We start from the raw sequence: 21,737 nt of genomic DNA, 5'->3' as shown, positions 1-21,737 counted from the left end.
TTATTATTTGTTATTATATTATTAATTTTCAACTAAAATGAATCATTGCACCTCAGCTTTCAATCGACAATCGAATTATATTAATGATGTACAATAAATATTATAAATAAGTAACTCCCGCAATCAGACAAGCGAATGAGCTTTAAAAATTCAAATTAAATCTTTACAGCATGGGCAGAATATTTTCGGTCATCACCAGTACCTAATAAAAATATTTGAATTGCATAGGATCCTCGATGGTGTGCATATGTGTTGGGATTACATTCCATAATCGAGGTCCAGTGACTGCAAATGAGTTGTCATGTAGTGCTTGATTACGTTGACTGCTGGACTTAGCTATACTGGGCAGTGGACAATTTCCGTTACCTCTGTATTTTGCTCTGCCAATTGCAACACTTGAATTACTTTATTGTATATATACTGTTTGACAATTCTTACTACGTTGTGAAGCCCCAACTATTAGTGAATAAACTAGTCCCTGCTTCCTCATTTAAACCTGTAGTTATAGTTCATTTTGAGAATTTGTAATTATCAATTAACTCTATTGGTCATATTTTTTGCTGTTCTATGTTTTACTTTCGTCATCTATTTTTTGTATCCATTGTATTTGCTATTTGTCTCTGGGACTGGGTAGTATTGGTTGCGATAAGTGGAATCATTGATCTTGTGATAAGCAAGAATATAATCAGTCCTATCTAAAACTAACAATTCTAGTGATGATCCCGAAGGTGAGAGTTCCTGCCAATTTTGGAAGAGAATTGATAAACTCCCCAGTGCATGGAAACCTGGTGCTGAATCTGAGAGATGGATCAGTGTTGAGGGTAAACTCTGTTATAATGTCCCTTAACAGTCCTGTTATTGGTAATTTCACCACCAACCTTTGTCAGGTACTGAGAGAGAATAATATGAAGATTTTGAATATTTTGTTATAAAATTCAATTTATTAGATAAAGTTATTGCAGTTCAGATAATATAACTGGATTCAAATTTAATGTTTCCTATTTCAGTCTTCCCACGAGATGGATGACTTTAGTGTTGAAGCAGTACATTGTTTTGTTGATGCTATGTACTCTGGTGAATCTGAGATGCTGAACAGATTAAACTTTGAGGACGTTAACAAGATGGCCCATGTTTTCGAAGTGAGCTGGTTTAGAAAGAAATGTTTGAAGTTCTTTAAAACAGATGTTCTGAACTTTGAGAACAATTCATATGAGGAGATTCTGTTTGCCTGTGAGATTGCCAGTCGAGCATACTTCAATCTGAAACAAAGCAAGTTTGTGGATCTATTTGTCAGAAACATGACGACCAGGAACATAGGAAAAAGAGTATTTTTACGGAAATACATGTCTAACTTTGATGAGCTGTCAAAACGTCAGATCAACATGGCAGTTCAGATAGCCGGGAGAGAATTAAACATTGTGTTTGATTGTTTAGTGAGTTATCTCACGTTTGGGTTAAAATACACAGGATTTGATGAGAACTCTTTGTATTTACTCGAACAAGTAGATATGAGACTATTTCAGCAAAGATATCCGGACCAGTTTGTTGAAGTAGTTGACCTGATTACTGAACTGTCGGGAGGATCTGAGGGTGGTCAAGTGAAAGAGTTGGTAGAAAAGGTGGTCAAGTTGAGGAGTGAAGTTGTAGCTGGTGGTTCTGATGAGGTGCTAGAAGACAGTAAATGTAGTGGAGATTCTGAAGAAAGTGATGATGAAGATTTACTTGAGGGTTGTAGACACGTTGCCACTCAAACTGAGGAGGCTAAAACAGGTAAATGGAATGTTTATTGTTTAAGGGGGCAGATAAATTACGAACACATTGAATTAAAATAATATGATGATGATGAGCAATTGGTAGGTAAGTTCACCCTTCCAATTTAAGTGGGCAGGGGGGGGGGGGGGGTCTTCATGGAAATTTTCTCAAAATCGACTTTTTAGTTGTTTTTGATAGACTACAGGGGAGTAATATCTATCAGATGCTTTTGATCCCGTGGAAAAATATCGTTCCTATCCGAAATTATTGTCAGCGTGTGTGTTTAATTGTATTGCGCGACCAATTTTTGATCGGGTGCCCTAAAAATCGAGTCTAAAAATCTTCTATATTTTTTGAGCAATCATCCTGAAACTATCAGGATATGTTCTAGGGATCATTTTGAAGAGATGAGCCAAACAGAATTTATTCGACTTTGAAAATCTTGGACCTCGAAAAATCATCAAAAAACGAGGTCCAAGATTTTCAAAATCAAATAAAAAATTTTAAAGGCCTGCGCCTTCAATCTCAAAATTCTGTAGATAGATATTACTCTCCTCTATCAGAAACAACTAAAAAGTTGATTTTGAGAAAATTTCCATGAAGAATTTCCATGCCCCTTTAAATTGGAAGGGTGAACTTACCTACTTATTGCTAATCATCATCATATATTATTTTAATTCAATATGTTCGTAATTTGTCTGATAATTGTGCTTTATTAAATAAGTTTTAATTTAATATGTTCGTAATTTGTCTGCTAATTTTGTTTTTTATTAAAATCATTTGCCGATTGGTTATGTCCTCTAATTATCACATTGTTGCTTAGTTTTTAACACTTGTTCGTAATTTCCATGTTAATAAAATAATACGACACCAACAGGACCCTACCGATACACTAGAGAGGAGATGATAGATAAAATCGTACCTGATCTACCCTTGTCTTACTACTACCCGAAGTCCTACTGTATTATGGATAGTCCTATTCTTCCTAATTTTGAAGAAGAACCACCAATGCCAAGGTAATCAATTCGTATTCAAGGAAAACTAAAGATATAGCGAACAGTTGGTTTATCCGATTAAAAGTTTAAATATTTAAACAAGGTGCCACTAATTTTAAAACACACTTTTTGTTGGGGACCGGCCCGAAGTTTACTCATTTAAAATAGAGCTTATTTAACAAACATAGCTGAGCATAGTTAAAGTTGCCTTGAGGATTGTAAAGTTGAAATTATCATATTAATGCACTTTCTGAGTTGTAAGAGTGGAAACAGGCGCATAACTACAGCTAGCTAGCTAGCTATTTCAAAGTTTCAAAATTTTATTTTTACGACTGTTATCAGTCGCATAGCATCATGCCGTTGTTGCTGGTGAATTGTTGACAGTGTAACTGAGATGTTATGCAGTGAAATTGATTCGGTGATGCTTGCAGGCGTGCTTATGGTATTAATACGCGGTTGTTATCAGCATTACGGTTGATGTTGCGCTTTGATTTCCTTAGTCCCGTTATATCGTATAACATAAAGTTAGGCCATTCGTTTGCAATGCCCTTGTTTTGCTGATCAATAAGCATGTTTTTTGTGCACCTTTTGTAGATGTTAAGGTTGAAGAGACTGGGCAAAGAAGTTGCTGCGACACTGTATCTGTTTATTGCTAATAGTGGACCTTTATAGAATTATACTTAAGGGGGCCGGGGGGGGTCTTCATCAAAATTCTCTCGAAATCGAGTTTATAGTTGTTTCTGATAGAGGGGAGTGATATCTATCAGCTGCTTTTGGTCCCATGGAAAAATATTGTTCCTAGCCGAAATTATCGCCGGTCAAAGGTCAGCGCTTGTGTGTAATTGTATTGCGCGAGCAATTTTCAATCGCGCGTTCTTAAAATCGAGTCTAAAAATCTATCTTCTCCTACATTTTTTGAGCAATCACCCTCAAACTTTCAGGATATGTTCTTAGGATCAGTTAGAAGAGAACTCTAGAGCCAGAATTTGGAGATAGGCCTTTAAAGATTTTTAATTCGATTTTGAAAATCTTGGACCTCTAAAAATCAAGGTCCAAGATTTTCCAAATCGAATTAAAAATCTTTAAAGGCCTATCTCAAAATTCTGGCTCTAGAGTTCTCTTCTAACTGATCCTAAGAACATATCCTGAAAGTTTTAGGGTGATTGCTCAAAAAATGTAGGAGAAGATAGATTTTTAGACTCGATTTTCAGAACGCGCGATTGAAAATCGCTCGCGCAATACAATTACACATAAGCGCTGACCTTTGGCCGGCGATAATTTCGGCTAGGAACAATATTTTTCCATGGGATTAAAAGCAGCTGATAGATATCACTCCCCTCTATCAGAAACAACTATAAACTCGATTTCGAGAGAATTTTGATGAAGACCCCCCCCGGCCCCCTTAAGAGCTTAAGTACTTAAAACTCGAGCTTATTCAAGAGTATGGAGTGATCCACAAGGTCAAAGGCTTTGCTAAAGTCAATCAAAAGAAGCAGGGTGACCATATTGATTTTCAAAGTATATTGTAGGTATCTAAGAAATATCAAGCAGAGATATCGGTCTGTAATTCAGTTTTAGATCCACCTTTATGTACAGGAACTACTTTTGCCGTTTTCAAGGCTGGGGGGAAGAACAAGCTGTTCGAACGAGCTGTTCGAACGAGCTGTTCGAACAAGCTGTTCGAACGAGCTGTTCGAACGAGCTGTTAACAACGTGGGCCAATACAGTGGTAAAATTATGACAGCTCCATGTTGAATCCTGGTGCTCTTCATTGGTCATGGCGTCTCCAATAAGATTACATCGACTATTTTTAGCGTATGGATTGTAGATAGCGCCATTAAGCTTATTGTAGTCATCGTAAATTTCTTAGTAAGTCGCGTAAAATCCAGGAATAAGACTTTCACAACATCTTGTACAACCTAAATTATCCTTAAGACATGGGCGTTGTTTTGGCACCATGAGCACTTGCAGATGTTTTTGGAAGAATAACACCAGCCGCTACAGCTACCACATTTTATTTTGATTTTATGACCAGAAGTATCAGCAACATTTTCATTCGCTGCCATCTTGAATTAATTCTTATGCTTGTGGAGGTAATAACGTAAAATGTATCTAGTGCAAATCAGATTTTTTCACGAGAACCGGAGGTCCTGTATGCTACAGAATCGTGATCTTAGTCTTATTAACGAGATCTACATTGTAAATTAAAATTGGTTATTTGTTAAAAATAAACGCTAAATCAGACGTTACAATTTAAAGTGCCCTTACCTTGGGCTTATCAGTATGATAATTATATGGCTTTACCTAGTTACAGTTTATAGAGTGTATATCGTTGTTGTGATTGTATTTGTTTGTGTAATATTTTGTCGTTGCACGTGGTTTTGTGTGGTGACTGGTGATCTCTGCTATTAGTTGTTTGTGAAGTTTTCGAAAAATATGATTATGGTGTAATCCAATGCCGTTATTATGAATGTTTACCAACCTATTTTGGTAGATCCATTGGCACTCAACAACTATGATGACATAGTATCTTTATTATTTAAGTTTTAAGTATTGATGAATAAATTGTAAAATTTATTACACGCTTCTATAGTTGAATAGGGTAGTTCATTCCAAATGTTAGGCCAACTAAACATAAATGCAGCATATTCTGATCAATCGATTAATTTAAAAGCATTACAACTCCATTTTTAGGGAACTTTTCGTGCCCTCGTGGCAGATTAGAAATGGGAAAATGGTAATGACCGACCGCGACCCCATGGCCTTCACGGTCAAACATACTCGCGCACTTATCCAGGTACAATTTTAATTAATCCAATAATTTTTCAACTAATTTGTTTAATAGTTTTGTTAATAATTTATTAACTGATTTGTTCGCGATGAAAGAATATATTATATAGTAGTTCAGCCAATTAATACTAAGAGTATTCACTATTCACTATTCAATAACTTATTGCTGCAGACTCACAAGAAGAATCCTAATGCGTGGCTCTCTAAACGAAAAAGAAAGAATTACCCTGGAGAATTGCGGGACTTGAAAATGCTGCGCGGCAACATCCTGGGTACTCTCAACAAAATTACTCCACAAAACTTCAAGGATTTAAGTGTGCAGATACTGCAGCTGGGTATTGATAACATGGAAAAACTGGAGATAGCAGTGGAGATTATTTTTGAGAAAGCCGTGTTGGAGCCACTCTACAGTGAGACTTATGCTATTGTTTGTAAGGTTAGTTTGTATGATATATGCCAACCTTAAGTTTACACGGTAATTGTCTATTATCCATTCATAATTTAATATTTTTATTTTCTTAAGCTTACCTTTCAAAAGTGGGTACGCTCGGCCCGGTACGCTATACTAGCCTAGTGGGAAACGGGATTTTTTGGTGTTGATTTACCGGGAATTATTTTAGAAATCACATTTTTTCGAATGACCAGGCTCAAGAAAATTTGCGATCTGCTCAAGCAGGCTGGTGGGAAATTTATATAGTAGTATAAATTTAATTATAGTATATTTATCCTCGTGCAGAAATGCATGAATATCTATGTCCTCGCTTACACCTGTGTGAGCTTGGATAAACATCATGAGCGGGCGTTGCCAGGTAACTTGCTGTCCTGTGAATCGGGGGGATCATACATTTAGTACCGTACGTGACGTTGGGGGTGGGTCATATTTTCTTCCAAAACACAGATAGTATTTTTGTTCTAAGTGGTGACCGGTGGATGCTGCTCATTTCCCAGAAAAACAGTTAGTACATGGTACTAACAACCCCAAAAAACCCATTTTACCTCTTATTTTAATTTTGAGAATGGGTTTTTTGAGTTTTTTTTGGTTTTTTGAATTTTTTTGTAACTTTTTATCTAATTCGACTACATTAAAAACAAAACCCCTACTAAATAGTGGTTATAATTTGCCCATTTCCCAATGTTAAATGAGCTGTTGAAAGTAATTTAAAAAGGGGTGGGTGTCTTAAATATTATCCGAAAAAACAGTTAGTATCGCGAAGGGGGTGGGTGGGTCTTTTGACAGAATTCCAAAATTACACTTAGTCGACGTCACGTACAGAACTTAGTACCTGATCCCGGATCCCCTCGTGTGAATGGAAAGCTTCGTAGTTTCTATAATTTATCAAATTTAGTACTTATCAAATTTATAATGATTATTTTGTCAGATAATGGGATCGATTAAGTTTCCGGAGGAGCAGAACTCCAAAGTGTCTCCGTTCAGAAAGACTCTGCTGAACAGATGTCAGAAGGAGTTTTTCAGAGAAAAGAGCGATGAGGATAAACTCAACAAAAAGATGGACGAACTTCAGGCCCGTAGTGAGTTTCATAAATATTAAATACACGCTCATCATTTACACACTGCCTTTGCTAACCAATCCAAACCGGAAACCCCTCTACTACTTATGCTTACTAATACCCTCAGCTGATTTGGCCGAGAACGAGAAGCAGGCACAGATGGAGGAGCTGCTGTACCAGCGCAGTAAGCTAAAGAAGAAGATGCTGGGTAACATCAACTTCATTGGGGAACTCTTCAATTTGGGCATGTTGTCCTCTAAAATCATCCTCAGCCAGGTCAGACTCTACTCTCTAGAGACTATTACTTTCTAGGTTAAAGAATTTCCGTTTTTTTGCTTTTACAGCACATAATATCGAACCTTTCCTTTCAATTAGTTATATCTAGTTAGAATGCTAATTTACCGATGACTAATTGGAAACCAGTGTATTGGAAACAATGGCAACCCCTATCTTGTTTATGGAAACCAAGGTAATTCATATCTACTGTTTGGTTATCATGGTAACACCTCAGTGTATTGGTAACATGCTGGCTAAACGAGCACAAGGAAAGTTACATGACGAAGTGGTGGAATGTCTCGCTAAGTTGTTTTCTACCGTCGGACTAAAACTTGAGAACGATTGCGACGATGAACTTAAGAAACGAGCTTTCGAGAAAAGTTTCGGTGACTTCAAAGAATTTGGATCAAGTATGTTTAGCAACTTTTGATAAGATTAGCTACCAGTGACCTCTTCTAGAACACTTGCATAATATAATTATTCTTTGTTTGATTGTTAAGATTTACTACGTTTACTATATATTCTAAATGTTATCCTTTTAATTTTGTAGATTCGAACTACGCGTACCGTATCCGGTTTATGATACAAGACGTCGTGGAGTTGCGTGATAATAACTGGGTGCCGCGCCGTAAGATGGAGGCTGCCGTAGCATCAAGCAGCAGGGAATCTAAATCGAGTAAGTTTTTACGGTATGAAGGCCAGTGTTTTGCAGTTAGGCTGGCAATAAATGAATCAATAAACCAATCGACGTACATTCATTAATTGACTGACTGACTTTACGACGATTTAGAAGGACAGCCTGAGCCAACTTAAGCCATCCGGTCAGATTCACCCAACACACTTCATGCGGATGCAGAATGCAGATGTTTATTAATATTAAATATAAATGAGCAAACTCTATATCTAGCGCATAATACTGTAATTTATATTGAAGAAATTTGTTTATTTTCTATCATCAATTATAAGTGGGGACAGTGATGTAGTAAACTTTAAGTACAGAATTAAACTTGTCGAAGAAACAATGACGACAGTGTTATCGGATTTGAATGAACTATTTAAGCAAACTAGCGAGCCAATACTGCTCCTGATATGGCGCCAGGCACGGTGGTATCCGATGGTGTAAAATGGTGAAATTTTGGTGAAATTTTTTCAATTTGGAAACCCGATTCACCATAAAAATCATTCACCATTTTTCACCATAATTGGATACCCCCTAGGGCCATCCCCCAGTTTTTTAAAAGGTTCTACAGACGATTATATACTTTCTATTTGCTGTATGTAAATATATTTTGTATATAATTACATAATATATTCTGTATAATTTATAGGAGCAGACCTCCCTAATGAGCGAGGAGCTCCACGCTATTCGCGCTTCTCATCTCCTTATTCACGAAATGAAACACCCCAGAGGTTTGTTGATGTTCCGCCTCGAATTAAACATTTTATGAAGCTATTGAATCGCGTATGTTTACCATCTTATGTACATACTAAAATGTCACCTTGAGCAATTCTCCACATATTTTCCGTACAAACTCTTTGTTAGATCTAAACAGTTCTCCCACAGATTTGGCAAATCCTTTAACTTGGAGCTAGAGTATATTCAGGACTCCGATGATGGATACTAGTGGAATGTTTGCGAGTAGTTTTCATATTTTGCGGGAACTAGTACTTCCAAGCTATTTTGTGAGGATCATGGTGTAGTTGTAGAGTGATGACTACAACAAGGCTCACCCTTTACGTGCCTGGATTCCAGGTTGATGTTATTCAAGTGAGGATCAAGGATTTTAGTTGTGTGATCTGAGTGTTTTTTATCGCAACCTCTTAATAACTGAATATGATAAATTTGGTCGCTGCTAATCTATTGTTATTTAGATATGTTGAGCTTTATATTTTGTCTTTACTTCTAAACTTCCTCGTTGTATCTTTGTATATTTTAGGTACGAGGAAAATTTCTGCCCTGATTTTGTTATGAACTTCGTTGCAAAGCAAGTATTAAAGAGTAAAACTGGTGCTTTGACAGACAAACCAGACAAACTACTTTACTTTACTTTAAGTAACAAAATACTTTCCCAGATTTCTGATTCATGTAAATCCTCAGTAACACTTTTACTGTCAGCAGCATTGCTAATTAATTTAAGGTCATCAGCAAATAATTTAACTTTATCATCTAAAACTAACCATTACATTGAATTGGCTACATTGAATTGGCTACTTTTACTACTTAAAGGGTTTTTATCAAATTTACTCAGATGTTTATTGAATTTTTATGTAGGGTCATTGTAATATTATGTGTATATTGTTCGAATACTTTATTGGGGGAAATTATCTAAAACTAACAATCCTAGTGATGATCCCGACAGTAAGAGTTCCTGCCAACTTTGGTAGAGAATTGATCAACTCCCCAGTACATGGTAACCTGGTGCTGAATCTGAAAGATGGATCAGTGTTGAAAGTAAACTCAGTCATAATGTCCCTCAACAGTCCAGTTATTGGAAATATGACCACCAATCTTTGTCAGGTACTGAGAGAAAATGTAATGTAGATTTTAATAAGTTACAGTTATAAGATTTAAGTTGTTAAACAAAATAAATGTCATTTAAAGATATAACTCCACTTTTGACCTATTTGGCGGCCATTTATTAATTCCATAATTGCACCGGTTTTTGTTCCAGGGGGTGCGATTACAAAACTAATTGCACTGTTTTGAGAGTGACTGAAATCTTATTAGGTACGATTACTAAACTAATTGCACTGATTCCCTGAAAGATGCTGTAAATCATGGCTCAGGCAGATAATTAGAGTTAGAGAGAGCACCTCGTAAAATGAGGACCTAATTAAAACCTAGTATTTTACTACTGTGAGGTGCTGATTCAAGTATTGACTTAAATCAACTACCTGAGGTAGTTTGGCGACCGTTAGTGCAATGGTCGCACGAAATAGGTTTATGGGCATAAATTTAAATTTATAGTTTAGGACAACATCTTTCCTTGTGTTTGGAGTAAGTCAATCCTTACATTGCATTAACACAACACAGTATGAGGCTGAGATCTCACTAATTATTTGTAAAACAAAAAGTGGCATAACTTATGTTCTGATAAATATTTTTGCTTCTAAATTTCACAGAATGTTAATAACAAACATCTAAACCTTTGTGGCAAGTTTTGTGTGATTGCGAGCTTCACTGAGCTTATTTGACCAATTTAGCCCCTGAGCGAGCTAGCTTGAATTTCTCACCCAGAACTGTTTACATTGGTTAATAGAAACCACCAAAAAAAATCCTGGGTAACAAAATTAAAAAACCAGCGATTTATTCACGTTTTACCAATTCTATTCACATGGATCCATCGCACATTCCATTCTCTCTATATTTTAACTGATAAGGACTATCACAGATGATCCTTCCTGCTTGTTTATATCGTTCTTCTTACATGGAATGTGCGATGTATCATGATGAATAGAATTGGTAAAACATAAATAAATCGGTGGTTTTTTAATTTTTTTACCCAGGATTTTTTTGTGGTTTCTATTAACCAATGTAAACAGTTCTGGGTGAGAAATTAAAGCTAGCACACTCAGGAGCTAACTTTGTCAGACAAGCTCAGACTCACACAAAACTTAGCACGAAGTTGTGTCTAATTATGATTAACATTCTCTAAAAATTTGAATCAAAAATATTAATCAGAACGTAAGTTATGGCGCTTTTCCATTCTGAAATAAAATAATTAGTGAGATCTCAGCGAGCTGTTTCAATTTTAAGAGATAAGGATGGGTAGACTTTTGAGGCCCACACTGTATAACAACAAAGTCGGTGCGATTATAAACTAATTACACTGGTTATAACATCAGAGGCGTGGAGTTATACGCAAATCTAACTGCATGTATAATACGATTACACCAGTTATTGCACTCGGCTGCGCCTCGTGAAATAACTGCAATAATCGAACTCGGCTTCGCCTCGTGCGATTATTGTATCAATTTCCACTCGGCTGCGCCTCGTGCAATTAATAGTGTAATCGCATTATACGCAGTTAGATTAGCGTATATAATATAATAACTGTCTCAAATTATTTGCTATATAACTATATAATTATAGTAGTGTTGAAAGTATTATTATATACATATATATATCATGACGTTTTAACTCGTCAAATTTATTTCAGTTAAATAACATTTTGTTTTTCAGTCTACACTCGAGATGGATGACTTTAGTGTTCAAGCAGTACATTGTTTTGTTGATGCAATGTACTCTGGTGAATCTGAGATGCTGGAGAGAGTAAACTTTGAGGACGTTAACAAGATGGCCCACGTTTTTGGTGTGGGGCTGGTTTAGAAGGAAATGTTTAAAGTTCTTTAAAACAGATGTTCTGAACTTTGAGAACAATTCATATGAGGAGATTCTGTTTGCCTGTGAGATTGCCAGTCGAGCATACTTCAATCTGAAACAGAGCAAGTTTGTGGGTCTACTTGTCAGAAACATGACGTCCAGGAACATAGGAAAAAGGGTATTTTTACGGAAATACATGTCCAACTTTGCTGAGCTATCAAAACGTCAGATCAACATGTCAATTCAGATAGCTGGTAGAGAATTGAACATTCTGTTTGATTGTTTAATCAGTTATCTCACGTTTGGGTTGAAGTACACAGGATTTGATGAGAACTCTTTGTATTTACTTGAACAAGTAGATATGAGACTATTTCAGCAAAGATATCCGGACCAGTTTGTTGAAGTTGTGGACCTGATAACTGAACTGTCGGAAGGATCTGAGAGTGGTAAAGTGAAAGAGTTGGTAGAAAAGGTGGTCAAGTTGAGGAGTGAAGTTGTAGCTGGTGGTTCTGATGAGGTGCTAGAAGACAGTCAATGTAGTGGAGATTCAGAAGATAGTGATGATGGAGATGTACAGGAGGGTTGTAGACACGTTGCCACTCAAACTGATGAGGTTAAAACAGGTAAATGGAATTTTTGAATTGGAAGGGTGAACACTGAACTTACCTGTTATTTTGTTTTAATTTCATATGTTTGTAATATGTCTGCTAATTTTGCTTTTCAATAGAGCAAACTCAGCAGATCTAATATAAATATTATAATAATATTCAGGTTTTAAATAGCCTGTGATTGACACGTCATTGTTTGTTCAGTTTAGGTACACTTAATTAATATCTAATCTATTTTCAGATTGCATTGCCAGACAAACTGATGAGTTTAAAACAGGCATAATATAGAATGTTATTATTATCAGTTGGTACCTATTAATTAACATACACATTTTAATCTTCAACCAAATTTTATGTCTCTACTTAGTTATATTGCTAATTTCTGAATTAACCATTTAATTGTCAGTTACAAATTACAATACACGTTGTGTCACTTAATTTGTTCATTGTAACTAATTTATTTGCAGGTTGGATACAGCCTGTACGTGGCACATACTACCCCCTGTTACCAGACGAACCAATACAGTTCATAACAACAGATAATGAGTTACAGAGTTATATTCGTGTGTGTTATACTCTATCTGTAGAGGGTAGCACTGAAGATAGGTTGTTTACCATGAGATGTGAGAATATAGACACCAATCAGTGGGGTTATCGTTATCGTATTGCGGGGTGTACTGTAGCTAGAGACAATACACAGTACTTAGACAGTGTTCCAACTGATAAAGTAAAACACTGGATTATAACTAAAACTTGTACCCATCTAAAGGTTGTGTGTAACAATGTGACAGTACTCAGCTTTAACTTTGCTACTGACTACTCACCAGGTGGTAAGACTAGTCACCAGGTTTGGTTGAGAAGGTGCAGTAGTTTGAGATTCCTTAGCTATTACAAGATGACTAATATTCTTTTAAGAACTGTAAGTTAATATACTACAATCTGAACAATAACCTACCTTATAAACTGATCGGGAATATTTCAAATTTGTTATGATCTAGAATGAACAATTTGTTAAATAATAAATTCTGATAGCTTATTTACTACTATTATTACGGAAAATGAATCAGTAAATCTTAAAAAACAGTAAAAACTTGGGGTGTTATGAAAATAAACATCATCATCATGGTCGCCGTCCTGTAATTAGCAAGTACAGCTACATTTCAGTTTAATAGAGTATGGGAACAGAATTTTTTTAACCGGAAAATTTTGTCAATTTTTTCCATTTATGTCTCAACTTTTGGTGTGAAATTTGTGAAAGTAATTAAAATTGTTATTCCAACCTCTTAACTTATTGAGATAAATTTTGTAGCTCATTGGACAATTTCCGCTGCTAAGTGTTCTAGTTTGCACCGATTAAAAGATATATTGTTATTTGGATATGTTGCTTTATACTTTGTCTTTACTTCTAAATTTACCCTTTGGCCAGTCTAAACTCCCTCATTGTATATTTTTAAAGGTACAATGGAAATTTCTGCCCTGATTTTGTTATGAACTTCGTTGCAAAGCAAGTTTTAAAGAGTAAAACTGGTGCTTTGACAGACAAACTAGATGAGGTTTCAAAGAAATGCAAGGAAATGCTGGACTCAGATGAACCTGAACCACCACAACCTGCTCAAAATCTCAGTGAGGAAGAACAGATGAACCAAGAGGTTTGTTAATTGTTGAATAATGAATATTCATTTTGCAGTCAATTTTGATGCAAACACCATTTTAATTGCTATTGAACTGTTTTTAAAGAGATGAGTACTGGTGGGGAGCTTGTTTTGACATAATACTAGGATTTCATTGGCTTGTTGCTCAGTGCACTGTTGTTGAACACAATATGTAAAAACAAACATGCCTCTCTGTAATTACCCTCAATAACTGACTACTTAATCTTCTTGCTACAAAGTAACAATTGCAGTGTGTTTTGATAAAAACCACAATTTGATCACCCATTCCAACTGAATTTGTTTTTTCTCAGGCTGAAAGAAGAAAGCAACATTACGAGTCTTTCAATGCTGAGAGAGAGGATCAGAGGAGTAAAATGAGAGAAAAGTATGGTCTGAAATCTGAGGCCAGTTCACCAGCAGCAGATACTCCAGTTGAAGAAGTGGTGGCTGAAGAGGAACCGGAGGAGACAATCGAGGGGAGTGAGAAGAAGGATTGCTGTGTGATGTGAGAATATTGTGAGGATGTTTATTTGTGGTTATTAAAATATTTAACTTGCAGATTCCATGTCTTCAATGACATTATGTGCTAGATATAAATTCCCTTATTTGTAGCTGATACAAGATTTTACATCCAGGGTCCACCTGGTAATTATGGTTTTCGTGTAGATTTGAAATGGTTGTGCTATGATAAGTTTGTTGTTATTTAATTTAATTTAATGTAACTAGCAGTTAATAGATCTCTGGGTTGTTGTGCTACTTCTATTACTTAAATTATTGTTTTTAGTTTCTTTTAGCTGAGTGTTAATAAGGGAGAATTTATCAAAGGGGGTTGTAAAATTAGTGGTGCTCATAATACTAATTGTAACCTACATTTATGTATAATTAATTATTAAATGATATACATTATTATGATACTCAGAGACTATTAAAATATATTTAAAAGGAATTTTAATAGGAAAGTAGAAAGGTGACATTATAAGTTGCATACAGTCGTTTTCAGAAGCTTAATGAATGATAATTATAATTTATTTGTTTATTGAGAATTATTAAAAACCAGACTTTACTTATTTATTATCTCATAAATTCATTATTTAAATTATTTAATTTCATTAAATTGACTTCTAGTCTAATTTTAACAGACATTTTGATTGAATTTAAATTATTTATTTTTGCCGACCAGTTTGGTATATTTGCCGTTTTCACTCCATATTAATTTATCATAATATTTAAATTTTGGTTTCAAATTATTTTGATTTCAAATGATTTATTTAATTTCATCAAATTTCACGGCAGACACATTTTTGATGTTGGTATAATTTAGTTTTTTTGATCGATGTATTCCGCTCTCATAAACTGACGGTCGTTGTAAATTTTCATGCATTCGATAAAGACGGACAATATAACAGCTGTTGTCTAAATTTATGTCGCTATAGGCGCAATGGAAAAATATTGCATATAATATAAAATATACTAAACAGTGCTAATGAGCAGTATGTATGTCTAATGTCTATTCGCGCACTTACGAATAATTTTGATAATTCTAAGTACTGATCATGCTCTTGTATAAATTTAGAATAAAACAGGTGTTAAATATTTAAAACTGAGATCCAACGACTGTTATTTCATGACCGTTTAATGTTAGAATATTTAGGGCTGGGAACCTGCTGATTATTTATTTATATAACTTATAACCTGACCATTCAACTCACTATTTATTGTATAAAATATCCAATATCAATATCATTTTAGAAAGTTGTGTTTTATTAATTATCTGCAATGTAGTAAACTCTCTCTAAATTTAAAAACGTTGTTATACATACTAAACTTAGAAATCCATTGTGTTAAATGCTTTATAAATTTGGTTACAATCTACAAATTGTATAATTAATATCATTAAACAACAAATAACCACACCACAGCGCTCCATCATGACAACAGGCGAGGTAGCCATGATAGAAGCACAGCTGAAGGAAGACCGAGCAAAGCTGGAAATCCTCCAAAACATGCTCAAAAAGAGCTCCTCTCTTACGGAAAACATGAAAGAAAGATTAACGCAGTTTGATGACCGGCTGGTCAGGTTAAAGGGTCAGATAATGCCTGTTTACGACGAGATGCAAGTTAAGATAAGAGCTCAATCTAACGGGGAGTTAGCTATCAAGGAGTTGGATAAGGTAGCCAGGTATTATTGTTTGAGGGAAGAACTTGATAGGACTATAAGTAATGATGTCAGTTCAAGTGTTCCAGAGTATATTAAAAACATGAAGGAACTGTCTAGAGCTATTAAATTCTTTCTGGATAACAATCCCAATAGTAATGAAGTTAAGAAGCTTAAAGAACTTTTCCACACGGGTCTGGGAAATATGTGTAAGGAATTTGAGGATGTGTTAAAGAAGAAATCCAGAAATGTCGGGATAAAAGATATGACTTCCGATGGTGATGAATTACCTGTGATACCTTTACTCATACCTGAAGCTAAGCAGAGCCTATCCTTGATATCAAAGTGGGTGGCTGAGAATCATGTTTTTGTGAAGAACAACTACCTTCCTGGTGTTGATTTTGTCAAGATTATTTGTACCAACTATGTGACCGTTCAGAAGAAATACCTGAGGGAAAAGCTGGAGATGTTAGCGAATGCTGAGCAACTTGCTATATTTGCTAACGCTACCCCTATCATGGGGCGCAAGGTTAGAAATGCAGAAATAACAAGAAAAGGGTCCAAATTATCCAGAGAAAATGTCAGGCGACAAAGTAAACGTGGCCATAAGAGGACCCCATCTGATCATACATCTATACAAACCATCAAAGAGGACATAAACGTAGAGCAGACAGCTAAAAGTTTCGCCAAAGTTGGCACTTATTTCGCTCAGTTAATAAAATCAGAGTACTATCAGATCCAGGACCTGATAACACCGTCCCTGTGTGAGAAAGTATTTGTTGATATTGTAGAGCCGGCCATGACTCACTTTGAGGGTGAAGGAATGCAACTTGTAAAAGCGGCCAAGGAACAGATCCTGAACAACAACTGGGTGGCAGTGTTCCCCCTGATCATGTTGTATCAGAATCTAAACAAGATAAAATGTAGTCTTATCAGTGAGGACCAGCTTGACTTTGAAGCAGCACCCCTGGCTCCTATCTCTAATCTTATCTCCGTTATCACAACCTGTGTTAAAGAAACGCTGGATCAGTTCAAGTGTTTTGTTGAGGATGATGCTGTGAAGACATCTAATGTAGCGAGTGACGGAACTGTTCACCAACTGACGAGTAATGTGATGAGTATCTGTGGTCAGCTGTTAGCGTACGAGGAAACAGTCGGAACTTTACTTAAAGGTGTCCAGCATCAGGGTACCAGGAAACTTCCACAATCTAACATTCACCGTCAGATGGCTACTTATATTAACGGTATTTTGAAGGCACTGGAGAAGAATCTAGAATCAAAGTCTAAAGTCTATGATAACAAGTGTTTGTCAGCGCTCTTCCTGATGAACAACTACAACTACATCAGGAATAATCTGAAGGAATCGGAGATACTGACGCTGCTGCAAGATAACCACCATGACGGTGTTGATCTTGACGCCAGGTACATTGACTGGATACACAAGCAGATGGAAGTATATAGACTCTGGTATCAGCCCATGGTTGATGTGATGGCGGACTCGAACACTGGCACCGTGTTCAGGGAGTCTGACAAGCTGAAGGATAGTCAGAAAGATGCTATTAAAACTAAGTTTAAGGTGTTTAATACCACACTGGAGGAACAGCTGAGAATTCAGCAGAAGTGGGCGATACCAGATCCTCAGTTCAGAGAGTGGGTCAGAGAGGGGAACATTGAGGCTATTATTTTCCGGTACGAAGATATGTGTAAACGGTATGAAAAGGTGAATTTCTCTTCAAATAATAAAAAGTATATCATTTACTCGACGGAAGATGTCGAGAAGACTTTGACCATGTTCTTCGATCAGAAATTTTGATTTTACCTGTAAATGATGTTTAAATGTGATTTCCTTTTTAATTTTGGACTCGGGTCAGATAAAACGTTTAGGTTTGACTGCTTGGTTTTCTTTATTTTTGTTTTTTGTAAATATTATGTGAAAATTTCATTTATTCTTTGGTAACGATTTCCGTGTGTTTCTACTGTTTTTATTGAATCATCTCTACAATAATTTGATCAAGTCGAAATTCTGTTTATTTAACAGTTTGTTTATAGTCCGTTATTTTATTGCATAAAAGTCTAAATTTATAATACATATCCATCGTTTCAACAACTAACTAAAGTTACCAATTAGCTAATACATTAAAAATGGGTTGGAGGGACGTTGAAATGCCGGATGGTACTGTAAAGAAGTTCATATGGAGTCCTAAATACGACCCAAGATACCCTTCTTTTAACCAAGGGCCCAAGTGTAACCAATACTTCATGTGAGTACAATTCTTCTACTTTTCCAGTTTAATTAACTAACATTTAACTGCGGTATATCCTCTTAATTTCTGTTTACCATCTCGATCTGTATAACTAGCCTTGGTGCTATGGACTCGAATCTGCGGTGACCAAGATTTGAATTATCTAATCTAAAATGTATTTAAAAACATATTCTAATTAAAGTTTTCCCTATCAGTGATTTCCAGAAGTGTATCTGGAAGAAGGGTGAAGGGTACAAGCCATGTGATTGGTTCAGACATCACTACGAGCACATCTGTCCTCAACCTTGGATCGAAAAGTGGAACGACCAACTTGACCGAGGTGAGAACGATTGTTTGGGCGGATTTCGCGAACATTCTTCAGTTGATAAAATATTTATTTTGACGAATCGTTTCTGATGCACGGTAGGGAACACGCGTAAATAAATGCATAGTACAAAGCTCAATTTATTCTGGAAAGCTGGACTCAGGCGCGCGCGCGTCTGGCCAGCTCCTAGGCAGCTGGATCGAGCTAGAAAGTCCGGCCGGCCGGGCCATGAATATTATGGTTTAAGTGAACAGTGAAACCATTGACTAAGTTTAATCTTGAGGAATCAAGTTTATGCCGCATCAACTCAAAAACATCAAGATCCTGACCAATGTTGCCCATTTCAGGTGTTTTCCCCTCCAAGCAACTGTTGAAGTGGCAGAACAAGTACCCCAAGGCTGCAGCTGCAGAAGAAGAGGAATAAATATAGTTCAACAACGTTGACTGCTTTCTATCATGGACCATCGAGACTCACACTATCGAAGAATAGATTCAATTTTGTTTAGCAAAGTTAACTAAGCCACGACCCCTTTTGGATCTGAACCACATTTGTAATTTATTGTTAGGCTAGGCTGTCCTCCGATTTTTTAGGTGTTTAAGATCAGAGACTGGCCTTCGGATATTATTATTTTCTAATTGTGATGTTATGAGTAAAAATTATGCCAATAGTTCAAGTGATTAACTTTGCGTTTTATTCCTCTTCTCTAACAATATTGTACAAACTTGTCGGTAGACCTTTCTGCCCGTTGGGTGAGCACGAACGATTGAAGGTGTATAAATCACAAACCCCTCTTCTTCGCTGTGTTCACACGTCACACACATGCTATATTCTATCTAGTCCTGCATCTCACACATCTCTTGTACGACGTACCAAGTTTCTCCATTGCACTCGGTTTAATGCTAATCCAGCCTTTTCGGGGTCTCCCCCGTCACCCGTGACCTCTTTCCATAAATTAGTATAGAAGAATCGATGAAAATTCGAATAGACTTAACGCCGGCACGCCCTAGAACCTCATTGGAGACGTGCTTCAGCTCCCTATAACATGATTGTGGTAATAGCAGCTTTGAATTATTATTGTTGGTGCGGATCTTTGTGGGTGATTTTGTAGTTTGCCATTACTGGTTAAAAGCACAATTGGAGCGCTGGATCCTGATATCCTCCAAGGTCTAGATCAATTAAACATCAATGAAATGGTAACATCCTCACTCATATTATTGGCACTGAGGTACAAAAGTTAATGCCTACTTGACAGGTTACCCCTAACCTGCACTGTCAGCTCAGTTTTCGCTTAACCTGATTCTCGTCCCCTATACCAGTTTACCTCAAAAACACGATATCTAATCCTGCAGTCAACCCTAGCGGTTAACCTCACAGGCCACAGCAACACTTCAGCCGTGGCTGGTCACCCTCAAGAGTCATTAAAATAAATCTGTGGAAATTTAAAACAATTAATTTTTCTCATTGCCGTGGGACTTGATCTCTCGGCTCACCAGATCCATCTATTTGAATTCTCACTGCAAGGGCTCGAACACGAGTTTTCGTCACTTCTTCACGCAAGGCAGCGGAGTAGCCATGTACTGATGGACAGGCCTCGCGCGGCGCATTTGTGTCACAGTGGTTGATAAAAGTAAGTCGTTGCTACATTATAAGATTGTTCGGCGGTAGACCTTTCCGCGCCTTCCAGAAACGTTATAACTCAGTGCATCTGTGGCACACAAGGTCACACGAGGAATCTTATACACATGCACGGCTATTGGATTAACTTCCAATCTAGGAGCAAAAATAGTTACAAATGGGATCAAATGCTCCAGTTACTAAGTGGATGCCATGGCAATCTTGCCAAAACTCTAACTTTCGACACGGACCATCGGTGTTTACTGTTTCATCCTGGCTTACCGTATCTGCCTACCAAATCCTATACAGCTGTCATAAAATTAAGATATATGACTTTAATTAGACTACTGTAGTGTAAAAAATAAAGTGATGAAATTGTCAACTTAGCCGGCCGAAATTCAGGCTTTACATTTTTTATTCCATTCTACTACAATAATTCTGATGATAGAAAGTGTCTACGACCACACAGGAAACTGGTGATCATCTATCAGAGTTTTAAAACTTTAAAATTTTAGGAGAGTGACTTTACTGCTTATCTTTTCAATGCTTTTCTTTAAACAGTTAACAGTTTTTATCTTCTAAGCTTTAAAAAGCCGGGCGAATTCCCTTATATGGTGATACAATTTGCCTTGTTGATTGTGCACTAGATCGAGGTCATTCGAGGTGATTAAATCGTTTTCATCACGAATAAATATAAGAATCTTAGTGTAAACAGCGCGGTCATTGATCATAACATAGCGTGCATTTTTTGTCTTTAAAAAAGAATTCTGGACTAAACAAAATGTTTCCGGCACCTTTTGTTTATTGTCTGATGAACGATCGCACTACTTTTAGGACAAGTAATGATTATTCTCGTCCGCTGTACATCATTCTCTGAACAATAGTCAATAAGGCATTCACATGTTTCTTCTTTAAAGCTGAATTTTCAATTCACAATTGCATGCCAATGGAGCAAATCTCAATCCGATTCCACTTTATTTATTTCGTATAACAAGCACATTTGTCAAGCAAATTTCTTGAAATACAATATAAATTCCCGATCACGTGACAAACACAATAAGAGGGTCGATATTAGTTTATCATTGCTCTAACTCTGCACTCTGCACACTGACCGATATGCACCACGTGACATGAATTAATCCAGAAGTTTTACAGCTGCGGATGCGGTACATAATCGGGGGGCCTGTGGTGGCACTTTGGCTGATTTCTTTGTGAAACATGCAGAATCACGACTGCTCGGAGATCGGATTAAATCTACGGAAACTTAAATAGTTATTCGATTATGATGGGTGAATTTACTTAGTTTAATGAATTAACCTAAGTTTTTCAGAGCATCAGTTCAGCTCAGAAACCAAAAGTAATTTAACAAATTCTCAGGACTGGTAATTTTACTTTCCACATCATTGACCTTACTCGAAAGTCGCAGACTGTCTTTAGTTTTCCAATATTTCAGGGACACACCTGATCGGTCCAACATGTCACAGTCATCTCGT

The 21,737-nt window shown here is 36.4% G+C and overlaps 5 protein-coding genes across 5 annotated transcripts; all 5 read left to right on the top strand.

Moving 5' to 3' along the window:
- Nucleotides 1-702: 702 nt before the first annotated feature.
- Nucleotides 703-9,419, top strand: LOC134822575 (uncharacterized). Its single transcript, XM_063833701.1, has 11 exons — nt 703-887; nt 1,008-1,770; nt 2,630-2,768; nt 5,442-5,544; nt 5,710-5,973; nt 6,917-7,067; nt 7,174-7,322; nt 7,558-7,732; nt 7,873-7,998; nt 8,651-8,732; nt 8,887-9,419. The coding sequence occupies exons 1-11, from the start codon at nt 717-719 to the stop codon at nt 8,945-8,947; spliced, it is 2,184 nt and encodes a 727-aa protein (XP_063689771.1). The 5' UTR covers nt 703-716; the 3' UTR covers nt 8,948-9,419.
- A 236-nt stretch (nt 9,420-9,655) lies between these two features.
- Nucleotides 9,656-13,111, top strand: LOC134823675 (uncharacterized). The gene is made up of 4 exons (XM_063835209.1): nt 9,656-9,840; nt 11,506-12,269; nt 12,722-12,819; nt 13,082-13,111. Exons 2-4 carry the CDS (start codon nt 11,798-11,800, stop codon nt 13,109-13,111), a joined length of 600 nt encoding a protein of 199 aa, XP_063691279.1. The 5' UTR covers nt 9,656-9,840; nt 11,506-11,797.
- On the top strand, nt 12,954-14,764 carry LOC134822578 (uncharacterized). The gene is made up of 2 exons (XM_063833703.1): nt 12,954-13,903; nt 14,218-14,764. Exons 1-2 carry the CDS (start codon nt 13,742-13,744, stop codon nt 14,413-14,415), a joined length of 360 nt encoding a protein of 119 aa, XP_063689773.1. The 5' UTR covers nt 12,954-13,741; the 3' UTR covers nt 14,416-14,764.
- A 45-nt stretch (nt 14,765-14,809) lies between these two features.
- Nucleotides 14,810-18,021, top strand: LOC134822577 (exocyst complex component 7-like). Its single transcript, XM_063833702.1, has one exon. The coding sequence runs from the start codon at nt 15,835-15,837 to the stop codon at nt 17,872-17,874; it is 2,040 nt and encodes a 679-aa protein (XP_063689772.1). The 5' UTR covers nt 14,810-15,834; the 3' UTR covers nt 17,875-18,021.
- A 167-nt stretch (nt 18,022-18,188) lies between these two features.
- On the top strand, nt 18,189-19,311 carry LOC134822579 (uncharacterized). The gene is made up of 3 exons (XM_063833704.1): nt 18,189-18,322; nt 18,520-18,644; nt 18,977-19,311. Exons 1-3 carry the CDS (start codon nt 18,204-18,206, stop codon nt 19,051-19,053), a joined length of 321 nt encoding a protein of 106 aa, XP_063689774.1. The 5' UTR covers nt 18,189-18,203; the 3' UTR covers nt 19,054-19,311.
- Nucleotides 19,312-21,737: the final 2,426 nt, after the last annotated feature.

Source organism: Bolinopsis microptera, chromosome 11, assembly GCF_026151205.1.
Source record: "Bolinopsis microptera isolate Bmic1 chromosome 11, MBARI_Bmic_1.0, whole genome shotgun sequence".
NCBI classification, from domain to species: Eukaryota; Metazoa; Ctenophora; class Tentaculata; order Lobata; family Bolinopsidae; genus Bolinopsis; species Bolinopsis microptera.
Note: the sequence above shows the minus strand (reverse complement) of the source record. Positions and strands in the feature narration are given on the sequence as shown.